The following is a 16,305-nucleotide window of genomic DNA, read 5'->3' on the forward strand; positions in this document are numbered from 1 at the left end:
TGTTCCGGTTTGCGAATGTTCTTTGGAACCTGAACGTCCAATGGGGTTTCCGCGGCTTCCAATTGGAAATCGTGTCTTGGCTTCCGAATGTTTTGGAAGTCGAATGGACTTCCGGAATGGATTCCATTCAACTTCCAACGTACCACTGTACTTCATATCATTCAAAGTTAGGCCATTCTTATCTAAATATCTTAGTGCAAATGTGATAAGACACCACCTCTCTCTCTCAAGTCTTTTGGCATGTGCAGAGGGCTGGTAGGGGGTGTTATTTCACTTGCACTGCTTTTTATAGAAGGTAAGAAACTGCTAGGTAAGAAATTTCTCCATACAACTCCAAGTTCTCTGTGCACGCCAAGATTTCAGACAACCCAATATTTTGAGATCTCTACATAATAACAATATAGCAAGCACTCACTCATCATTCTGTGTTGCCTCAACACTTTGATGAAGTCAAATGTATTAAAACCCAGAAGCAAGACAAGCTGGTTTTCACATTCTCTGTCATCGCTGGCAGTCTGGGGAGACATGAAAGGGGAGAAGTGGAAATAGGTCATGTGACAAAGGAAATTGCTCAATTGCTTCTCTTTTCCCCTAAGAAAGGCGTCATGCATCTCCCACCAGTTATTCAAATCCCCAGGAATGGCTGACAGGAAGATGCCAGGAAAATAGAAAAATCCAGTTTACACTTGAATGGCCCATCTCCCTTTACACCAGGGGAGGTTTGTCCCCTTCCCAAGCCTCTGGCCAAAGTATTCCCTGCTCACCTATGAAACATGACATTGGCTGTCATTGGTCAGATGGAGGTATGTACCACTCACTCCAATGTGGGGTGAGAGAAACATCAAAAGCTGACCTGTTCTATGCAGCTTTGTCCCCTCCCTCTATCAAGTAGTCCACAAATGTGTTGTCCACAATGCAGTGGCAGCTGACCATTCCCCCTGCTTACTCATAAGTAGACTAGAAATACTGTGTTTTTAGTGAATAGGTTAGAGGCAACCAGGTTTTGAGCCCCAAGCTCTTTTGTTTTCAGAATTCTGTTTCAACATCTATCTGCTTTACTGCCAATTTTTAAGTTTCATAATTTGATGAGTGGGAACTGTGTGCATTTGCTAGTCTTGGAATTCTGAAATCCCCACATCTTTAGGCCGTTTGACACTACTGGATGTCTAAGATATGGGTTAAAGACCAGCACACTGCTTTTACTTGGGGAAGACTGGGAGAACGGACTACCTTCCTGTGTAAACTACAAGGGGTCCGAGAGAGAAACAAGCATGCTGCTTTGATCTCCAGTGTAGGCTACACAGCTGGAAGCCAGCCCTATATTGCCCAACAAGTCATCAGAACTTTGGCCTGAGAGGGTGGCAGGGAGTACTGACTTGAAGTCCCTTTAAAAGAAATTGCTGAGGAGCATCCCAGGTCAATCTCTGCTAAGAATGTACGGTCTGACAAATTCCTCCATTGCCTCGCTGACAATTTCATTTTCCAGAAGGTGGAAGAACCAACAAGGGGATCATCTATCTTGGACCTGGTTCCCACCAATAGGGAGGAACTGATCAATGAAATGGAAGTACTCGGAAACTGGGAAGGAAATGATCATGTTCTCCTGGGTTTCAGGATACAGAGGCAGGGGGAAACTGAGTGTAGTCAGAGAGACACTCTGGACTTTAAAAAGGTCAATTTCAAAAAGCTCAAGGAGCGACTTATTGTCAAAAATACTCAAAGAGAAGGGAGTCCAAGAAGGAGGGGAGTTTCTAAAAAGAGAAACATTGAAGGCCCAAATGCAGACAATACCAACAAGAAATAGTCTGTATAAACTTACAGATGAGCTGAGAGTTAAGGAGGGCATGTACAGTGGTGCTTCGCAAGACGAAATTAATTCGTTCCGCAAGTCTTTTCATCTTGCGAGTTTTTCGTCTTGCGAAGCACGGTTTCCCATAGGAATGCATTAAAAATCAATTAATGCGTTCCTATGGAAACCGCCTTCAGACCAGGTCCAGGGACAGTCTGTCCCCCGACCTCTTCTGAAGCCCGGCGGGGGGCAAAAGTCTTTGCTTCCCCCCCACCTGCCTTCCCAGGAGAGTGGAGAAACGCAGCGCTGCGTTTCTCCGCTTTCCCGGGAAGGCAGGCAGGGGGGACAAAGACTTTTGCCCCCCGCCCGCCTTCGGAAGAGGTCCTGGACCTCTTCTGAAGGCTGGCGGGGGGCAAAAGTCTTTGCTCCCCCCGCCTGCCTTCAAAAGCCGCCCGGGGGCTTTTAAATCGCCCCGGGACAGTCCCGGGGAGATTTAAAAGCCCCTGGGAAGGCAGGCAGGGGGGACAAAGACTTTTGCCCCCCGCCCGCCTTCGGAAGAGGTCCTGGACCTGGCGGGGGGCAAAAGTCTTTGCTCCCCCCTGCCTGCCTTCCGGGAGAGTGGAGAAACGCAGCGCTTTAAAACGCAGCGATTTAAAAGCCTTCGGCCTTCCTGGACCTCTTCTGAAGGCCGGAGGGGGGGGGGAAGGCTTTGCTCCCCACCGCTAGCATTTAAAAGAGGTCCCCGGAGATTTCCCTATGGGCTTTCTTCTTGCGAAGCAAGCCCATAGGAAAATTCGTTTTGCGAAGCGCCTCCAAAACGGAAAACCCTTTTGTCTAGCGGGTTTTTCGTCTTGCGAGGCGTTCGTCTTGCGGGGCACCACTGTATAAGAAATGGAAGAAAGAGGAAATCACAAAGGAGGAGTATATTCGAGTAGCCAACAGTTGTAGGGGAAAAGTCAGGCTGGCTAAAGCTCAGTATGAGTTCAGGCCTGCAATATAGGTTAATAATAATTTTTTAAAAGGTTTCTTTGGCTATGTCCGAAGTAAGAGGTAGAACAAACAAGTGGTAGGTCCTTTGCATGAAGAAGACGAAGAAATGCCATTGGGTGACAGAGAGAAGGTGGAATTATTCAGCACCTACTTTGCCTCTGTTTTCACCCAAAAAGAAACCATGCCCAGCCTAGTGATAACAGAATAAATGATGTCAGGAGGGAGCTGCAGCCCATGATAGGAAAAGAGATAGTAAGGGAACACATAGCTACTTTAAATGAATTCAAATCTCCAGGGCCTGATGAGCTGTATCCAAGGGTATTAAAGGAGCATGCAAATGTAATTTCAGAAACTTTGTCTATGATCTTGGAGAATTCTTGGAGCACAGGTGAGGTCCCTACAGACTTGACCAAAAAGGGGGGAAAGGAAGACCCAGGAAACTACAAACCTGTGAGCTTGATATTGATACCAGGGAAGCTCTTAGAATATATACCACACTTTTGCAATCCTCCCCCCAAAAAGGTCAACAACTCTGGACAATCCTCCCCCAAAAAAGCTTCCTGCATTTTCTTATACACTGAAAAATACGGTAATTCAACAGTCGGTCTGTGAGCACTTAGAAAAGGATGCTGTGATTATTAAGACCCCACATGGGTTTCTCAAAAATAAGTCATGCCAGACCAATCTGATTTCTTTTTTTGATGGAATTACAAACTTAATGAATCAGGGAAATGCTGTGGATAGTGTATCTTGATTTCAGTAAAGCTTCTGACAAAGCCCCCCGTGATATTACAGGGAAGTAATAGTGCCACTCTACTGGAGGTTTTTAAGCAGAGGTTGAATATCCATCTCTCATGGAGGCTTTAGCTGGGATTCCTGCATTGCAGGGGGCTGGACTAGATGACCCATGACTCTTGGGTCCCTTCCAACTCTAAGATTCTATTATTCCTCTCCCACCTCAGGAGAGAAAGTACCCAGAAGACCATGACTTGAGGTCTCAAGAGGAAGACAGGCACAGGTTCTGGCACTGGCCTTCCAGATCCCAACCATTCAGGGCAGATTTTAAAAATGATGGAGAGAAAGCAAAACCTAAAAGGAGCTGCCAAGAGAACCAAAGTAAAAGTAGAAAAATAAGAACAAATAAAGCAGGAACCTGAAAGCAGAAATCTAAAATGCAGCTCTATATAGACAAGGCAGAGACTAAATTGAGGAGTCACCCATCCCACGTTTCAGGCAAAGATCCCTGCCTCTTCTAAGCCGGAGTGTATGAGTGTGTTATCCCATTGTTGACACCTGCACAATTCCAGGAATCAAGGCAATTCAAAAGCCAGAGCACCTGGGAAACTACACACAGTAGGTCCAGGTCTTCCTCCCTTCTTAGAGAAGCCACACATGCAATATATTGTTGTTTTTCACATTAAGGTACAAATATACAATAACAGCTAGCACCAGACCAGGAAAGAAGCAAGCAACCAGAAAGAAACAGAAGAAAACAGAGCACCTTTAAGATTTCCAGCACTTCATCAGCTTTTTTCTGGGATACGATGGCATCATCATAGAAACGGCTCAGTTGCCGCTGCAGCCAGAAAGCGTCAATGTCTCGGGGGTGCAGGTCTTTCTTTTTGGAGCTCATCAGTTCACCTGAGGCCACAAGCTAAGAGAAACAGAATTATCTGCACAACTTACTTGGCACACAGACATGAACGCTTACAGCACACAAGGCTTAAAAAGAACTTGGTGAGGAAGGCCACATACTTAGCGTTTTCCTCCACAGTACGGCATATTCCCCTAAGGAGTTAGGAAGTTCTCCTAATCCACATAGTATCAGAGATTCTTAAGTTATTCTGGACATATGCACACAGGCTATTGACAGTCACCACCCTAACAAATGGCAAAAGCCTTTGAATTTTTCCCTGCATGACTCACATTGGCTGAAAGGGTGCAGCGAACCACTGCCTCATCTCCTTCCATGTCATCGTCAGAAGCCTCATCCCGTACTTCACCGTAAACATCCTCATCACCCTCCTGTGGGTGCAAGATAGTTCATGTTCAGTGCCCTTTCCAAGGACATACCACAACACTTTCAACCACATAACATCTCTGTTAGGAGAACCAAAGACCGCCACTGTTGAACATCTACCAGAAGTGATGTTACATTAAAGCAAAGGCAGGCAGGAGTTGAGGCCTAGAAGAAAACCTCTACTTGGAACTAAATACAGTGGTACCTTGGTTTACGAACTTAATCCGTTCTGGGAGTCCGCTCTTAAACCAAAGCAAAGGCAGGCAGGAGTTGAGGCCTAGAAGAAAACCTCTACTTGGAACTAAATACAGTGGTACCTTGGTTTACGAACTTAATCCGTTCTGGGAGTCCGCTCTTAAACCAAAGCGTTCTTAAACCAAGGCATGCTTTCCCATAGCAGCGGGGGACTCAATTTACAAATGGAACACACTCAACAGGAAGCGGAACATGTTCTGCTTCCAAGGCAAAGTTCACAAACCAAAACACCTACTTCCGGGTTGCAGCATTCTTAATCCAAGTTGTTCATAAACAAAGCTGTTCTTAAACCAAGGTACCACTGTATTGTTCGCTGATCAAACTTTTTTTTTGTTATTTATATTTTATTGAAGTGATTATAATTTTTAAAAAAAGATACAGAAAAAGGAAAAGAACAAAGATAAATATAAAAAGGAATATATATATATATATGCGCAAAAATGCAGTATGCAATATTCCCATACATTCTTCTATAAATTGCTACAGTCGTACCTTGGATCCCGAACACCCTGGACCTTTTCGCTCCTGAACACCGCAAACCCGGAAGTGATTGTTCTGGTTTGCAAGAATTCTTTTGGAAACCGAACATCCAGCGGTGCTTCCACGGCCACAATTTGGTTTTCAAATGTTTTGGAAGTCAACCGACTCCCAGAATGGATTCCATTCGACTTCCAAGGTATAGTGTTATTATCCTAATTCTTATGTAAATGTTAATAGCCTACTACCAGGGTTCAAATTCTCACTCAACCAGACATTCACTCTCACCCTAACCTACCTCACAGGGTTGTTGGAAGGATAAAACAGAGAGGAGTGGAAGGAAATACCATGTAATCAAGTCAATTGGTACAAAATAATAAACAGTAGTATTGCAGCTACCAGTGTCACTTTAATGTTAAAAAAATCAAATGTAGAGTTTTCTAACATGTTGGCAACACTTCACAAACTCAGGGTTGTATTCAACTAAGTCCCTACTCAAAGCAGACCAACTGAAATTAATGAACCTAACCTAGTCATGTCCACTAACATCAATGGATCTGCTGAGCAGGACCAGCACTGACTGCCACCCATAAACTGGAAAGGAAGATAATCTTAGAAAAAGGACATGGGAAGACAGAGAATTGCTTGTGTGATTATTGGATGTCTACATTCAAACTCCCATCATTGTGAAGAAAATGGAATGCTCTTTCTCCTTGGGGGTGCATGCAGACAAAAGGGCCACCCTCTGCTTGTCTGGAATATGCATATCCATTGACACCAAATGAATCACTCACCTCTTCATCAGACTCAAACTGCACATTCACCCCATAGGTCTCGTCAATGTTGTCATCTACAAAGGAGGACAAAAATCAGAAACAAGCAACATCAGGTGAGGAGAAGAGGTCACATGTACTACATAGAAGAATCCTGAGCTTTATTTGAAAAGCAGTGTCCTCTGAAGGCAGGCAAGCAATGACCCATGCTCATAAGCAACCTGTAATGCAGCTGTGCAGAATGTTAGACTGTGCTCTTCAAAAGCACTAGTCACAACTTTGCATGCTACCACTAACCAACATTTAAAGTGGTTTGTACTGGCACATAAGCAGCAGAATTCAGTGCATGGTGGACACCTCAATAGATGGAGGAGGCACCTGGGAGCCAACATATGAAGCTAGCCTACTATTAAACTCTGACTGAAATTGGCTCCTCAAAGGAGGAAATTCCCCCCGCTGGGGTTACCCAAGAAGCTCTAACTGGAGTTGTTAAGGGTTGAACATGTAATACACGTGCTCCATCAGTCAACTATGCTGTCTCCTCAACATGAGCTACCCTGCCCAACAGCCACCACATTCTGCCATGAGAACACATTAGCAGAGGCTTCCAAACTTATTCACATCTCAGTGCTATTTGATGTCCAGGACTGGGAAACAATACTTAGCTCCAATCTCTCTACTACCTATAGCAACCATTCAGGAACAACTTTACAATTTCACTACTATAACTTCCAGGTGTGCTAAGAAATCAGGCTCCTCCCTTCATCAACTGCCACCTGCCATCAGCCGCCACATCATGCTACAGCAGAGGAGAGAAGAGAAGGGATTCAGGGCCACTCCATCAACATAGGTCATAGAATCATAGAACGGGGAGTTGGAAGAGAGCATGAAGGTCATCGAGTTTTAGTCCAATTCCTGCAATGCAGGAATCTCAAACTTTTAGCTCCTCTCCTTGAACATTTCCATCCTAGCTAGTCATGAGAAGAACTTCCAACTAAGAACTTGTACCTGAGTTTACTTATTTTTTCCTCCGTCCCAAACCACTTTCCTTTCGTGTCATGTATTTTTAGACTGTAAGCCTGAGAGCTGGTGCAGTATTATATGAAGTAATTTTTAAGTGGCTCTGAGAACCTTTATTATTCTGTACAGAATTCAGTATCCAACTGATAAACACAGAAAACGCTACAGGCCCTACCCATGTTCTGGATCTCCTTGTCTCCGCCATAGTCTGTGATCTTCTTGCCCAAGTTCACCAGCACATGATAGCGGGTGTCATCCGTCTGTCCCAGCAGCAGATCGATTTCTTTCCGTCGCTCCTTGTCGCGTAGTTTTTCATTCTTGAGGACCGCCAGGACTTCATCAGCAGCTCCACAGAGAATGTCTCGGGGCTGCAAGAAACAAGACTTGACTTACTCTAGCGCCCAACTCAGGTGATGAGTGCCAACAAGACTGGAGCTAAAAGGGGTAACTGACAAACAAGAGGTGCATCAACAAGCTTGGGAAAATGTCAAGTTTTGCAGAAATATAAAAAGTACTTTTAAAATTACACTTTCTGACAGGAAGAACTGTTTGACAGTGGAGCAGACTTCCATGAGAGGTTTTTAAGCAGAGGCTCAATGGTCATTTGTCATGTATGACCAAGTTGATATTCCTGCATTGCAGGGGGTTGGACTAGATGACCCTAGGTATCCTTTCCAACTCTACAATTCTATGATGACCCTCTCCACCCAAAAAGTCAATGAGGATTAAGTATGCCCAGTTGTCACAGAATGCTGACTACCAGTTGAAAGAAAAAAATGGGATATGGAAGGATAAATGCCTCCCTGAGCATCAGACAGAATAAATTACTTGGGGATGTGGGTGGTGCTGTGGTCACTGAGCCTCTTGGGCTTGCCGAATAGAAGGTCAGCAGTTCAAATCCATGCAACAGGGTGAACTCCTGTTGATCTGTCCCAGCTTCTACCAACCTAGCAGTCTTAAAGCATACCAGTGCAAGTAGATAAATAGGTACCGCTACAGCGGGAAGGTAAATGGTGTTTCCATGCACTCTAGCACTCATCACGGTCCTCTGTGCACCAGAAGCGGTTTAGTCATGCTGGCCACATGACCCAGAAAGCTGCCTGTGGACAAGTGCCATCTCCCTCGGCCTGAAAAGCGAGATGAGCGCCACACCCCATAGTCGGCTTTGACTGGACTTAACCAGGTAAGTCCAGGGGTCCTTTACCTTTTACCTTTACCTACACTACAATATTTCATTACAGGTCTGACATGTATTTCCGAGTACGTCTCCATATACCCGAGTTTACTTCAGGATAAGCACTGTTTTTTCTATGGTGTGAAACAAAGGGAAGCAGGTGCAATATTTCAGATGGTGGACACATCATGCAGACACAAGACCAGAAAATCATTTAATAGAAATAAAATACATCTCTGAGAAATGTCCCCATTTGTTATTATTTATTTCTTGTATTCATTTGCATTTCTACCATCTCAGCTCCACCACGGAAGCAAGGAAATGATTCCTAATTGCTAAGCCACATATATTTAGTGTTAGCTGATTACATTATTTGCTAGGCTTGTGCAATTAAGTTAACTGAACACATAATGCCCAATACTGGTATAACTACAGAAAATTTAAAATGCTTCATATGCTTACATTATTACTCTCTTTGGTCCATACACAGAGCAGAACACATGGGGATATCAGGCATCTAGTTAATCAATGCCCCTAGAGGATTACTTTCTTCACTCACCTGATCTCCAAGAGCTGCCTGAATGAAGCTCAGCAAGACTTCATAGGTTTCTCGGGTCTCCTTGGTTTTGGGTTTGTAGATAATTCCCACCATCTCATCAATGCCCTCGGAAAGCAGAGTGTAACCTTTCATCTTGTTAATGTCATGTCTGTCCTCATCTCGTTTCCGCCTCCTAGAAAGATGGGAAGATCGGTGGCACACAATCAGGAAAGAGAACACCTGACCAATTCATAGCCAGAAGAGATAAGTACATGAACACATACAGAAAACACATGCTTCTTTCCCGAAGGCAGCCATGTTGAGGGAAATTTTTAATGTTTGATGTTGTATTGTGTTTTAATTTGTTGGAAGCTGCTCAGAGCGGCTGGGAGAATGTAGTCAGATGAGCGGCATATAAATTTGTTATTATTCTTGTTACTGCTACTACTATCTCAGAGAATAATTTTTACTGACGTTGGAGTACTACCCTGTTTCCTGACACAGTATTTCAAGGGTGTAGCTCAGCAGTGGATCATATATTTTGCATGCAGAAGGCCCAGGTTTAATCTTCAGCTACAAGGATCAGGGAATAGTTGATGGGAAAGATAGGAGTTGCTGTCAGTTAAAATAAAGGAGCAGGCTAGAAGTTCCCTGAACAACTTAAATGCCCCTATAGCAACGATGGAAATACAACAGGTAATAAACCAACTCAAAATAGGTAAAGCGCCAGGGCCAGATGGACTATCAGCAAAATATTATAAGAAACTACAGGACTCCTTAATCCAACTACTGAAAGGTGTAATGAATTAAATTTTAGTAGCAGGAAATGTTCCAGATACATAGACTAATGTTTATATTACACTTATTCCGAAACAAGACTCTGGTTTAATGTCAGTTAAAAATTACAAGCCGATCTCTCTATTGAACAATTGACTATAAGCTATTTGCATCTATACTGGCGAAACAGACGAAATCCGTATTAAAGGACATAATACATCAAGATCAGGCCGGATTTCTCCTGGGCAGGCAGTTGAAGAATAATGTAAGGAACATAACTGATATTATAGAATACCCTGAAGTAAGAAATGATAACAAGCAGCGCTGATGTTTACAGACACAGAAAAGGCCTTTGATAACATTTCATGGACTTTTATGACAGACCTTTAGAAAAGATGAACTGTGGAGAGACATTCTTGAAAGCAATTGAGGTAATTTATTCTAACCAATATGCTATGCTGATAGTTCTTTTAAATTTTTCTGTTAAGACATTATTTACTAAGGGGACAAGAGAAGGCTGTCCCTTGTCACCATTATTGTTTATATTGGTTTTAGAGGTTCTGGCTAAAAGAATTAGATCTGATGGAGAGATAAAAGGGCTAACAGTGGGGCAGAGAACATATAAACTTAAGGCATTTGCCAACAGTGTGGTGATATTGGTAGAGGAACTTATGGTCAGTATACCAAGGGTTATAGAATAAATTTTTAAAGGTAATTATGTGAAAATCTAGAGTTAAGAAGAGCCTAGAAATTTGGGGAAGGATAAACTTGTCACTTAAAGGGAGGATATATGTGATAAAAATGAATGCGCTACCAAAAATGTTGTTTCTGTTTCAAACAATACCAATGATCAGCAATACAAGATGCTTTAAATAATGACAGAAAGATATTACTAGATTTATCTGTCGGGGAAGAAACCAAGAAAAAGTATAAATTACTGACAGGTGCCAAAGAAAGAGGTGGATTCTCCTTAACAGATATGAAATTATATTTTGAGGCATCTTTTCTTTGCTAGTTAAAGGAATGGATATCATTGGAATGCCTATTTGTGGTATGACAAGGTTAAAGTTCATAAAGTTCATAAAGCTTTTTTTAATATGTTATAAAAAAACTGGTAACTGGTGGCTCTCTCCACCTGAAGCAATATTGGTTAAAAAAAAGGAATATGAGAAATGATCATGCAACATATAAAGAATTATTAATAGAAGTAGATCAAGATTTAAAATTAAGAAGATTTGAAGATATAAGAGAATTAGTAACTGATTGGCTGCAATATCACCAACTTAATGAAGTGTTTGACAAAAAGAAGGGTTGTTTAAATAAAACCTCCCAGTTTGAAAGGGAACTGTTAGAGAATAAACTAAGTTAATTTCTAAAATGTATAAACTTCTATTAAATTGGCAAATTAAAGAACAGGTCAAATTGGTTATGATCTACTGAGTGAAGCGTTTTGGTTATAATATGGAATTAGCAGTGTGGGAGAATATGGGCAACAGGATTAAAATTTACAGCTTGTTACACTTTGAAGGAGAACTATATGAAAATGATGTATCATTGGTATTTAACTCCTAGTAAATTAGCTAAGATGTATAAATCAAAGTCTAAAACATTTTGGAAATGTAAAAAGAAAGAGAGTACTTTTTATCACATGTAGTGGTCATGTAAGATGACTTATGGGAAATGATATACAATTAATTGAAAAAAAATATTGGAAATAACTTTTCCTAAGAAACCAGAAGCTTTTCTCTTAGGCATTATAGGTCCAGAGACCCCGAAGGACCAGATGAAACTATTTATGTACACAACCACGGCTGTGCAGATTCTGTTAGCCCAGAAATGGAACGATGGTACAACTCTGACCAAGGAAGAGTGCCAGATAAAACTGATGAACTATGTTGAGATGGCAAAACTTACAGGAAGGAATTAAAAACCAAGAAGAGGCGGACTTTAATAAAGAATGGGGAAAGTCTACAATGTATTTGAAAAACTACTGTAAACAATTACACACATTGGTAGGACTGACAGAAAACTTGTAGTAAAAATTTGAAGAATGGAATGATAAAGGATTTGTAAGAATAGAGTTATAAAAAGAGATGCGGAGGGGGAAATCATTATATTAAGATCCACGATAGGGGGAGGGAAGTCAAAGGGGATTTTATGTTTATGTTTTATTTCGTTTGTTTATGTAAAATAGAAAATACAAAAATTAAATTATAAAAAACACAAATTAAAAAAGAAGTTCCCTGAACAAAGGCCTGAATATGATAAGCAAAGACATTCAATTATTGGATCCAACTCTAGAATTCAGTGAGCTATTACACAACAGACAAAAGAACATATTAAACAGTCTTCACTCACTTTGCTCGTCTCTCCTCCTGCATCTGGGGCTTGGTCCTCTGGGCCTTGTCACCCATTCGAGTTCCTTCCAGCTTCCCCACCAACGACAGGACCTCTCCCGTAGGTTCATCACGCCGGGTCCTGTCAATCAGGGAGCGATCAGCTTGAAGTACAAGATTAGAGTTCTGGAAGAATCAAGAAGACAATGGGAGGGGGAGAGAAAATCTCAAGTTTAAGAAGAAGAAAATGAAACATATTGTCAAATATTCTGCTATTAGAAGAGCCTCCTTTGCCATACCCCTCCCACAATTAATGGCTTCAAGAATAAAAGTAACAGATGGCTTCAGCTCTAGGATTTCACATCATTGTCAGCAGCAGTTTGCAAAACAGCACCTGCTGTAGTGGTTAAGAGCTTGCATTAAAATCCCAAGATCTGTGAGTCAAATTTCAGCTCACTCAAATTCACTAGGTGGCATCAGGAAGACACCTATTCTCCACAATAGGAAGGGGATAGAAAAAATGGTCTGAGAGATTTGTATATGATTTGCTTTGAACAGTAAAAATGTTACGTAATTCCTGCTATTGTTATTAAAATGGGCAACTGTGTTACTTTACCATGGAGGGGAGGAACCTATGGCTCTCTGGAACATGTTGGAATACAACTGCAATCAGCCCAAACCAGCATGACCAATGGTCAGGAATGATGGGTGTTGTAATCCATCATCACCCGGCAGCGTCCAAAACTCCCATAGAACTAGGCATGTTTTGTGACAGGGAATTTCATTAGTGCAAGCAGTTTCTGAACTCTCGGTGCAGTATACTGCGCCTAAGATTTCATATTTAAATTGCCACTGCCAGCACTGAGGGTGTGGGAGGAGAAATTCCTCCTGCTCAACTTCCAAGAGATCAGTGCAGCAGCATCATGCAAGCTGATAGTTGCCACCTCTCAGCTGGCCTTACAGATTGGGCTGCTTCCTGCCTGCCCTGCCTGCAAGGAAAGGGAGTCAGGGGGTCAAAAAGAGCTTCTTCATTCTCGCCACACACACAAAAACCAGCAACTTTTTCCTAGTAATATTATAAACAATTAACAATACTAACAATCAACAATATTTATATGATTTATATAATTTATAAAGCACCTAAAAAGTACTATACAAGGGGGAGCCAAAGCCTTCTGTAGGGGGAAACAACGCTTTTTGGGGGGGTGAAGGGCGCTTCTCAGCCCAACTGCCGGCATCCTTGCGGCCGCATTACAACGTCGCCTCCGACACGCAGCTCTAGGCGGAACCCAGTTCCGGCGAGTTCCGGTTGAAAAAATTAAGCCCCGTTTGTAGCCATATTGAGAACAGGCCCACTGAACTCCATTCAAGTTTCCGAGGATGTGGTCTGCCTAGAGCAAGCGGTGAACACTGCCCACTAACAACACGAATAAAAAAGAAGCCTGGTTTACAGCCCCGCCCGCCACTCACCGCCTTGTACTCGTACTGCAGGCTCCGAGCGGTGACGTCCGCCATGGCGGCTGCCCCGCAGCCCCGCTACCGCCCCGCTTCTGCCCCGCTCGGCCTCGGCGGCGCCTTCTCCCGCTCCTCGAACGCTGCGAAACGATCCCCACACGCAGCGGGCTGCTTCGACACTTCCGCTTCCGGGTGAACACTACAAGTTCTTCCTCTTTCAAACTGGCTCGAAGGGATAGAGGGCAGAAATGAGTTCACAATCCTAGAGCGGCCTGTGCACTGCGCTTCCGGGTTCTGATTGCCATGGTTCCCTCCCTTCTCTTTCCATAGAGGGTGCAAAGTGACAGCCGCTCATGGAAAATAACGGAGAGGGCCCGAAGCCTCGGGCTGCCACCTTGATTCGGCCAAATTACGGGACCGGGTGAGGGGAGGGCTACGTTTCTGTCATCTGGTGCTGAAGTGACTGCAATCCATTACAGTCTATTGCAGCCCAACAGGATGGTCCCTCTGGAATTTGTCACACACAGACGAATGTGTAAATATATCTCTGCTTGGCTGCCCAGATCTTAAATATTTAAAATATTTAAAAATATTTTAAAAATAATTTTTATTAAAGAATTTCTTATTTTACAAAAGTACATGCATTGTCTCCTTTTTCAGGTTGTGTTTTCTACAGATCCGATACATTTGTTCTGAGACATTACTGTTAAAATCAAACCTTGGTTCCCACATGCCGAAAACCCAAAAGTAAATGTTCCGGTTTTTGAATGTTTTTCAGAAGCTGAACGTCCGAACCTGAGAATAACCCTATCCCTAACCCTAACCCAAACACAAACCCTAACAGAACCCAAACCCTGGCCATAAACCTAAGCCTATCCCTAACTCTGTTCCTTCCAAGGTCCTGGTCCTCCTTCTGAGGCAGGGACCCCTTGGGGAGGCAATTAAATATTTATTTCAACTCTAAGGTATCCCTACCCCTAAAAGTACCCAATGCCTAACTCTTACCCTAATGCTAGTCCAACCCTAATCCTAACCTAAGGTTATCTAACCTAATATTTTTTTCAATGAATCCGGGGACACTTTTCAACTTCCTACTAAACAGATGGATTTTGTCAGGGGACTGATCTGTAAATCTGGGGACTGTCCCTGGGAAATGGGGACGTCTGGTAACCTTATCCTAACCCTGAGAATAACCCTAACCCTGAGAATAACTCAAACACCAACCCTAACGCTAACCCTACTCCTTACCCAACCCTAATTTTAAGCCTAACCCAAGCCCTATTCCATAACCCATAACCATAACCTAACACTAACCCTTAGGCTATCCTAACCCTAACAGTAACCCAAAGGCTAAGCCAGTATTTCAATATGAGTAGGAAATGAGAGAACTCCTAAACATTTTTAGGGGTACTGCCTAACCCTAACCCTAATGTGGACACAATCCTAACCCTATCCACTACTGTAACCCTAACCTACCCCTAAACCTAAACCTAACCCTGAGAATACCCCTCAAACCTAAGCCTAAACCTAACCCAAACCCTAATGGAACCCAAACCCAATCCCTTGCCATAAGCCTAATCCTATCCCTAACTCTAAGGTATCCCTACCCCTAAAAGTAACCCAATGCCTAACCCTAACGTGGACACAATCCTAACCCTAACCCTATCTGCAACTGTAACCCTAACCACTAACTCTAACCCTGAGAATAACCATAAACTGGACACAACCCTAACTCTTATCCTAAGACTATGACTAGGTCTAAACCTAAGCCTACGTTTAAACCTAAGACTAAGACTAAAACTAAATGTAATCCTAAAATGCTAACCCTAACCCTAATCCTTACCCAACCCTAACCACAACATTAACCCTAACCCACCCTAACCCTAACCTAACCCCTAACGCTAACCCCTAACCCTAAGGCAACCTTAGCCCTACTCTAACCCTATCTCTAACCCTAAGGCAATCCTAACCCAAAACCTAACCCTGAGAATAACCCTAACCCTGAGAATAACACTAACCCAGACACAACCCTAACCCTGAGAATAACCCTAACCCTTACCCTAAGCCTGAAACTAAAACAACTAAAACTAAAACTAATCCTCAAATGCTAACCCTTATCCAACCCTAACCACAACATTAACCCTAACCCTAATGCTTACCCAACCCTAATCTTAAACCTAACCCAAAACCTATCCCTAACCAAGGAAAACGTCAACCAATATTTTCTTTTTTAATCCACCCTGAATTTCAAAGTGCAAACTTTATTGTATGCTCACACTGATCTGCCCCGTCAGGCGTCATGGAACCTAGTCCCCCCCACGGTAGATTGCCAGGAATAGATAGACAAGGAAAGTTCTTACCAAGGTCTTTTATTCAATATTCAGAAAGAGAGTCTTAGAAATGTTGCCTCTTGGAGTAATTGCATTGGTCCAAGTAATCTCCACCCCCCTTATCTCCTCAATCATTAACAGCACCATCCACCTTATGGTGGCCGCTTAGGGCCATTTGTCTCCAAGCCTTTGCTCTCCTACTTTCAATGCTCACCAGGTTCTGGGAGAAGGGGGGGTCTGGAATGCTTTCTAGTGATAACATGTCAGCCAGCTGCTCTGGCTCTGCCTCCTCCTCTCCCATTATATCCCAACTTCATCCCTCATCTACCTCTAAGCTGTGACCTCCCGCAAACCACTCTTGTAAATCTATA

The 16,305-nt window shown here is 42.9% G+C and overlaps 1 protein-coding gene across 1 annotated transcript in view; it reads right to left on the reverse strand.

Moving 5' to 3' along the window:
* The window catches only part of SNRNP200 (small nuclear ribonucleoprotein U5 subunit 200), a 49,284-nt gene extending 35,503 nt beyond the window's left edge, over positions 1-13,781 (reverse strand). Inside the window, exons 1-8 of the mRNA XM_081921248.1 lie at positions 13,620-13,781; positions 12,172-12,335; positions 9,058-9,229; positions 7,500-7,692; positions 6,326-6,381; positions 4,706-4,804; positions 4,281-4,433; positions 416-515 (exon numbers count right to left, since the gene is read on the reverse strand). Coding sequence (XP_081777374.1) covers positions 416-515; positions 4,281-4,433; positions 4,706-4,804; positions 6,326-6,381; positions 7,500-7,692; positions 9,058-9,229; positions 12,172-12,335; positions 13,620-13,664 — 982 coding nt within the window. The 5' untranslated portion in view covers positions 13,665-13,781. The remainder of the gene's footprint in view (positions 1-415; positions 516-4,280; positions 4,434-4,705; positions 4,805-6,325; positions 6,382-7,499; positions 7,693-9,057; positions 9,230-12,171; positions 12,336-13,619) is intronic.
* Between the last annotated feature and the right edge of the window lie 2,524 nt (positions 13,782-16,305).

This window comes from Podarcis melisellensis (genome assembly GCF_964234715.1).
Source record: "Podarcis melisellensis genome assembly, chromosome: 8".
In the NCBI taxonomy this organism is placed as follows: Eukaryota; Metazoa; Chordata; class Lepidosauria; order Squamata; family Lacertidae; genus Podarcis; species Podarcis melisellensis.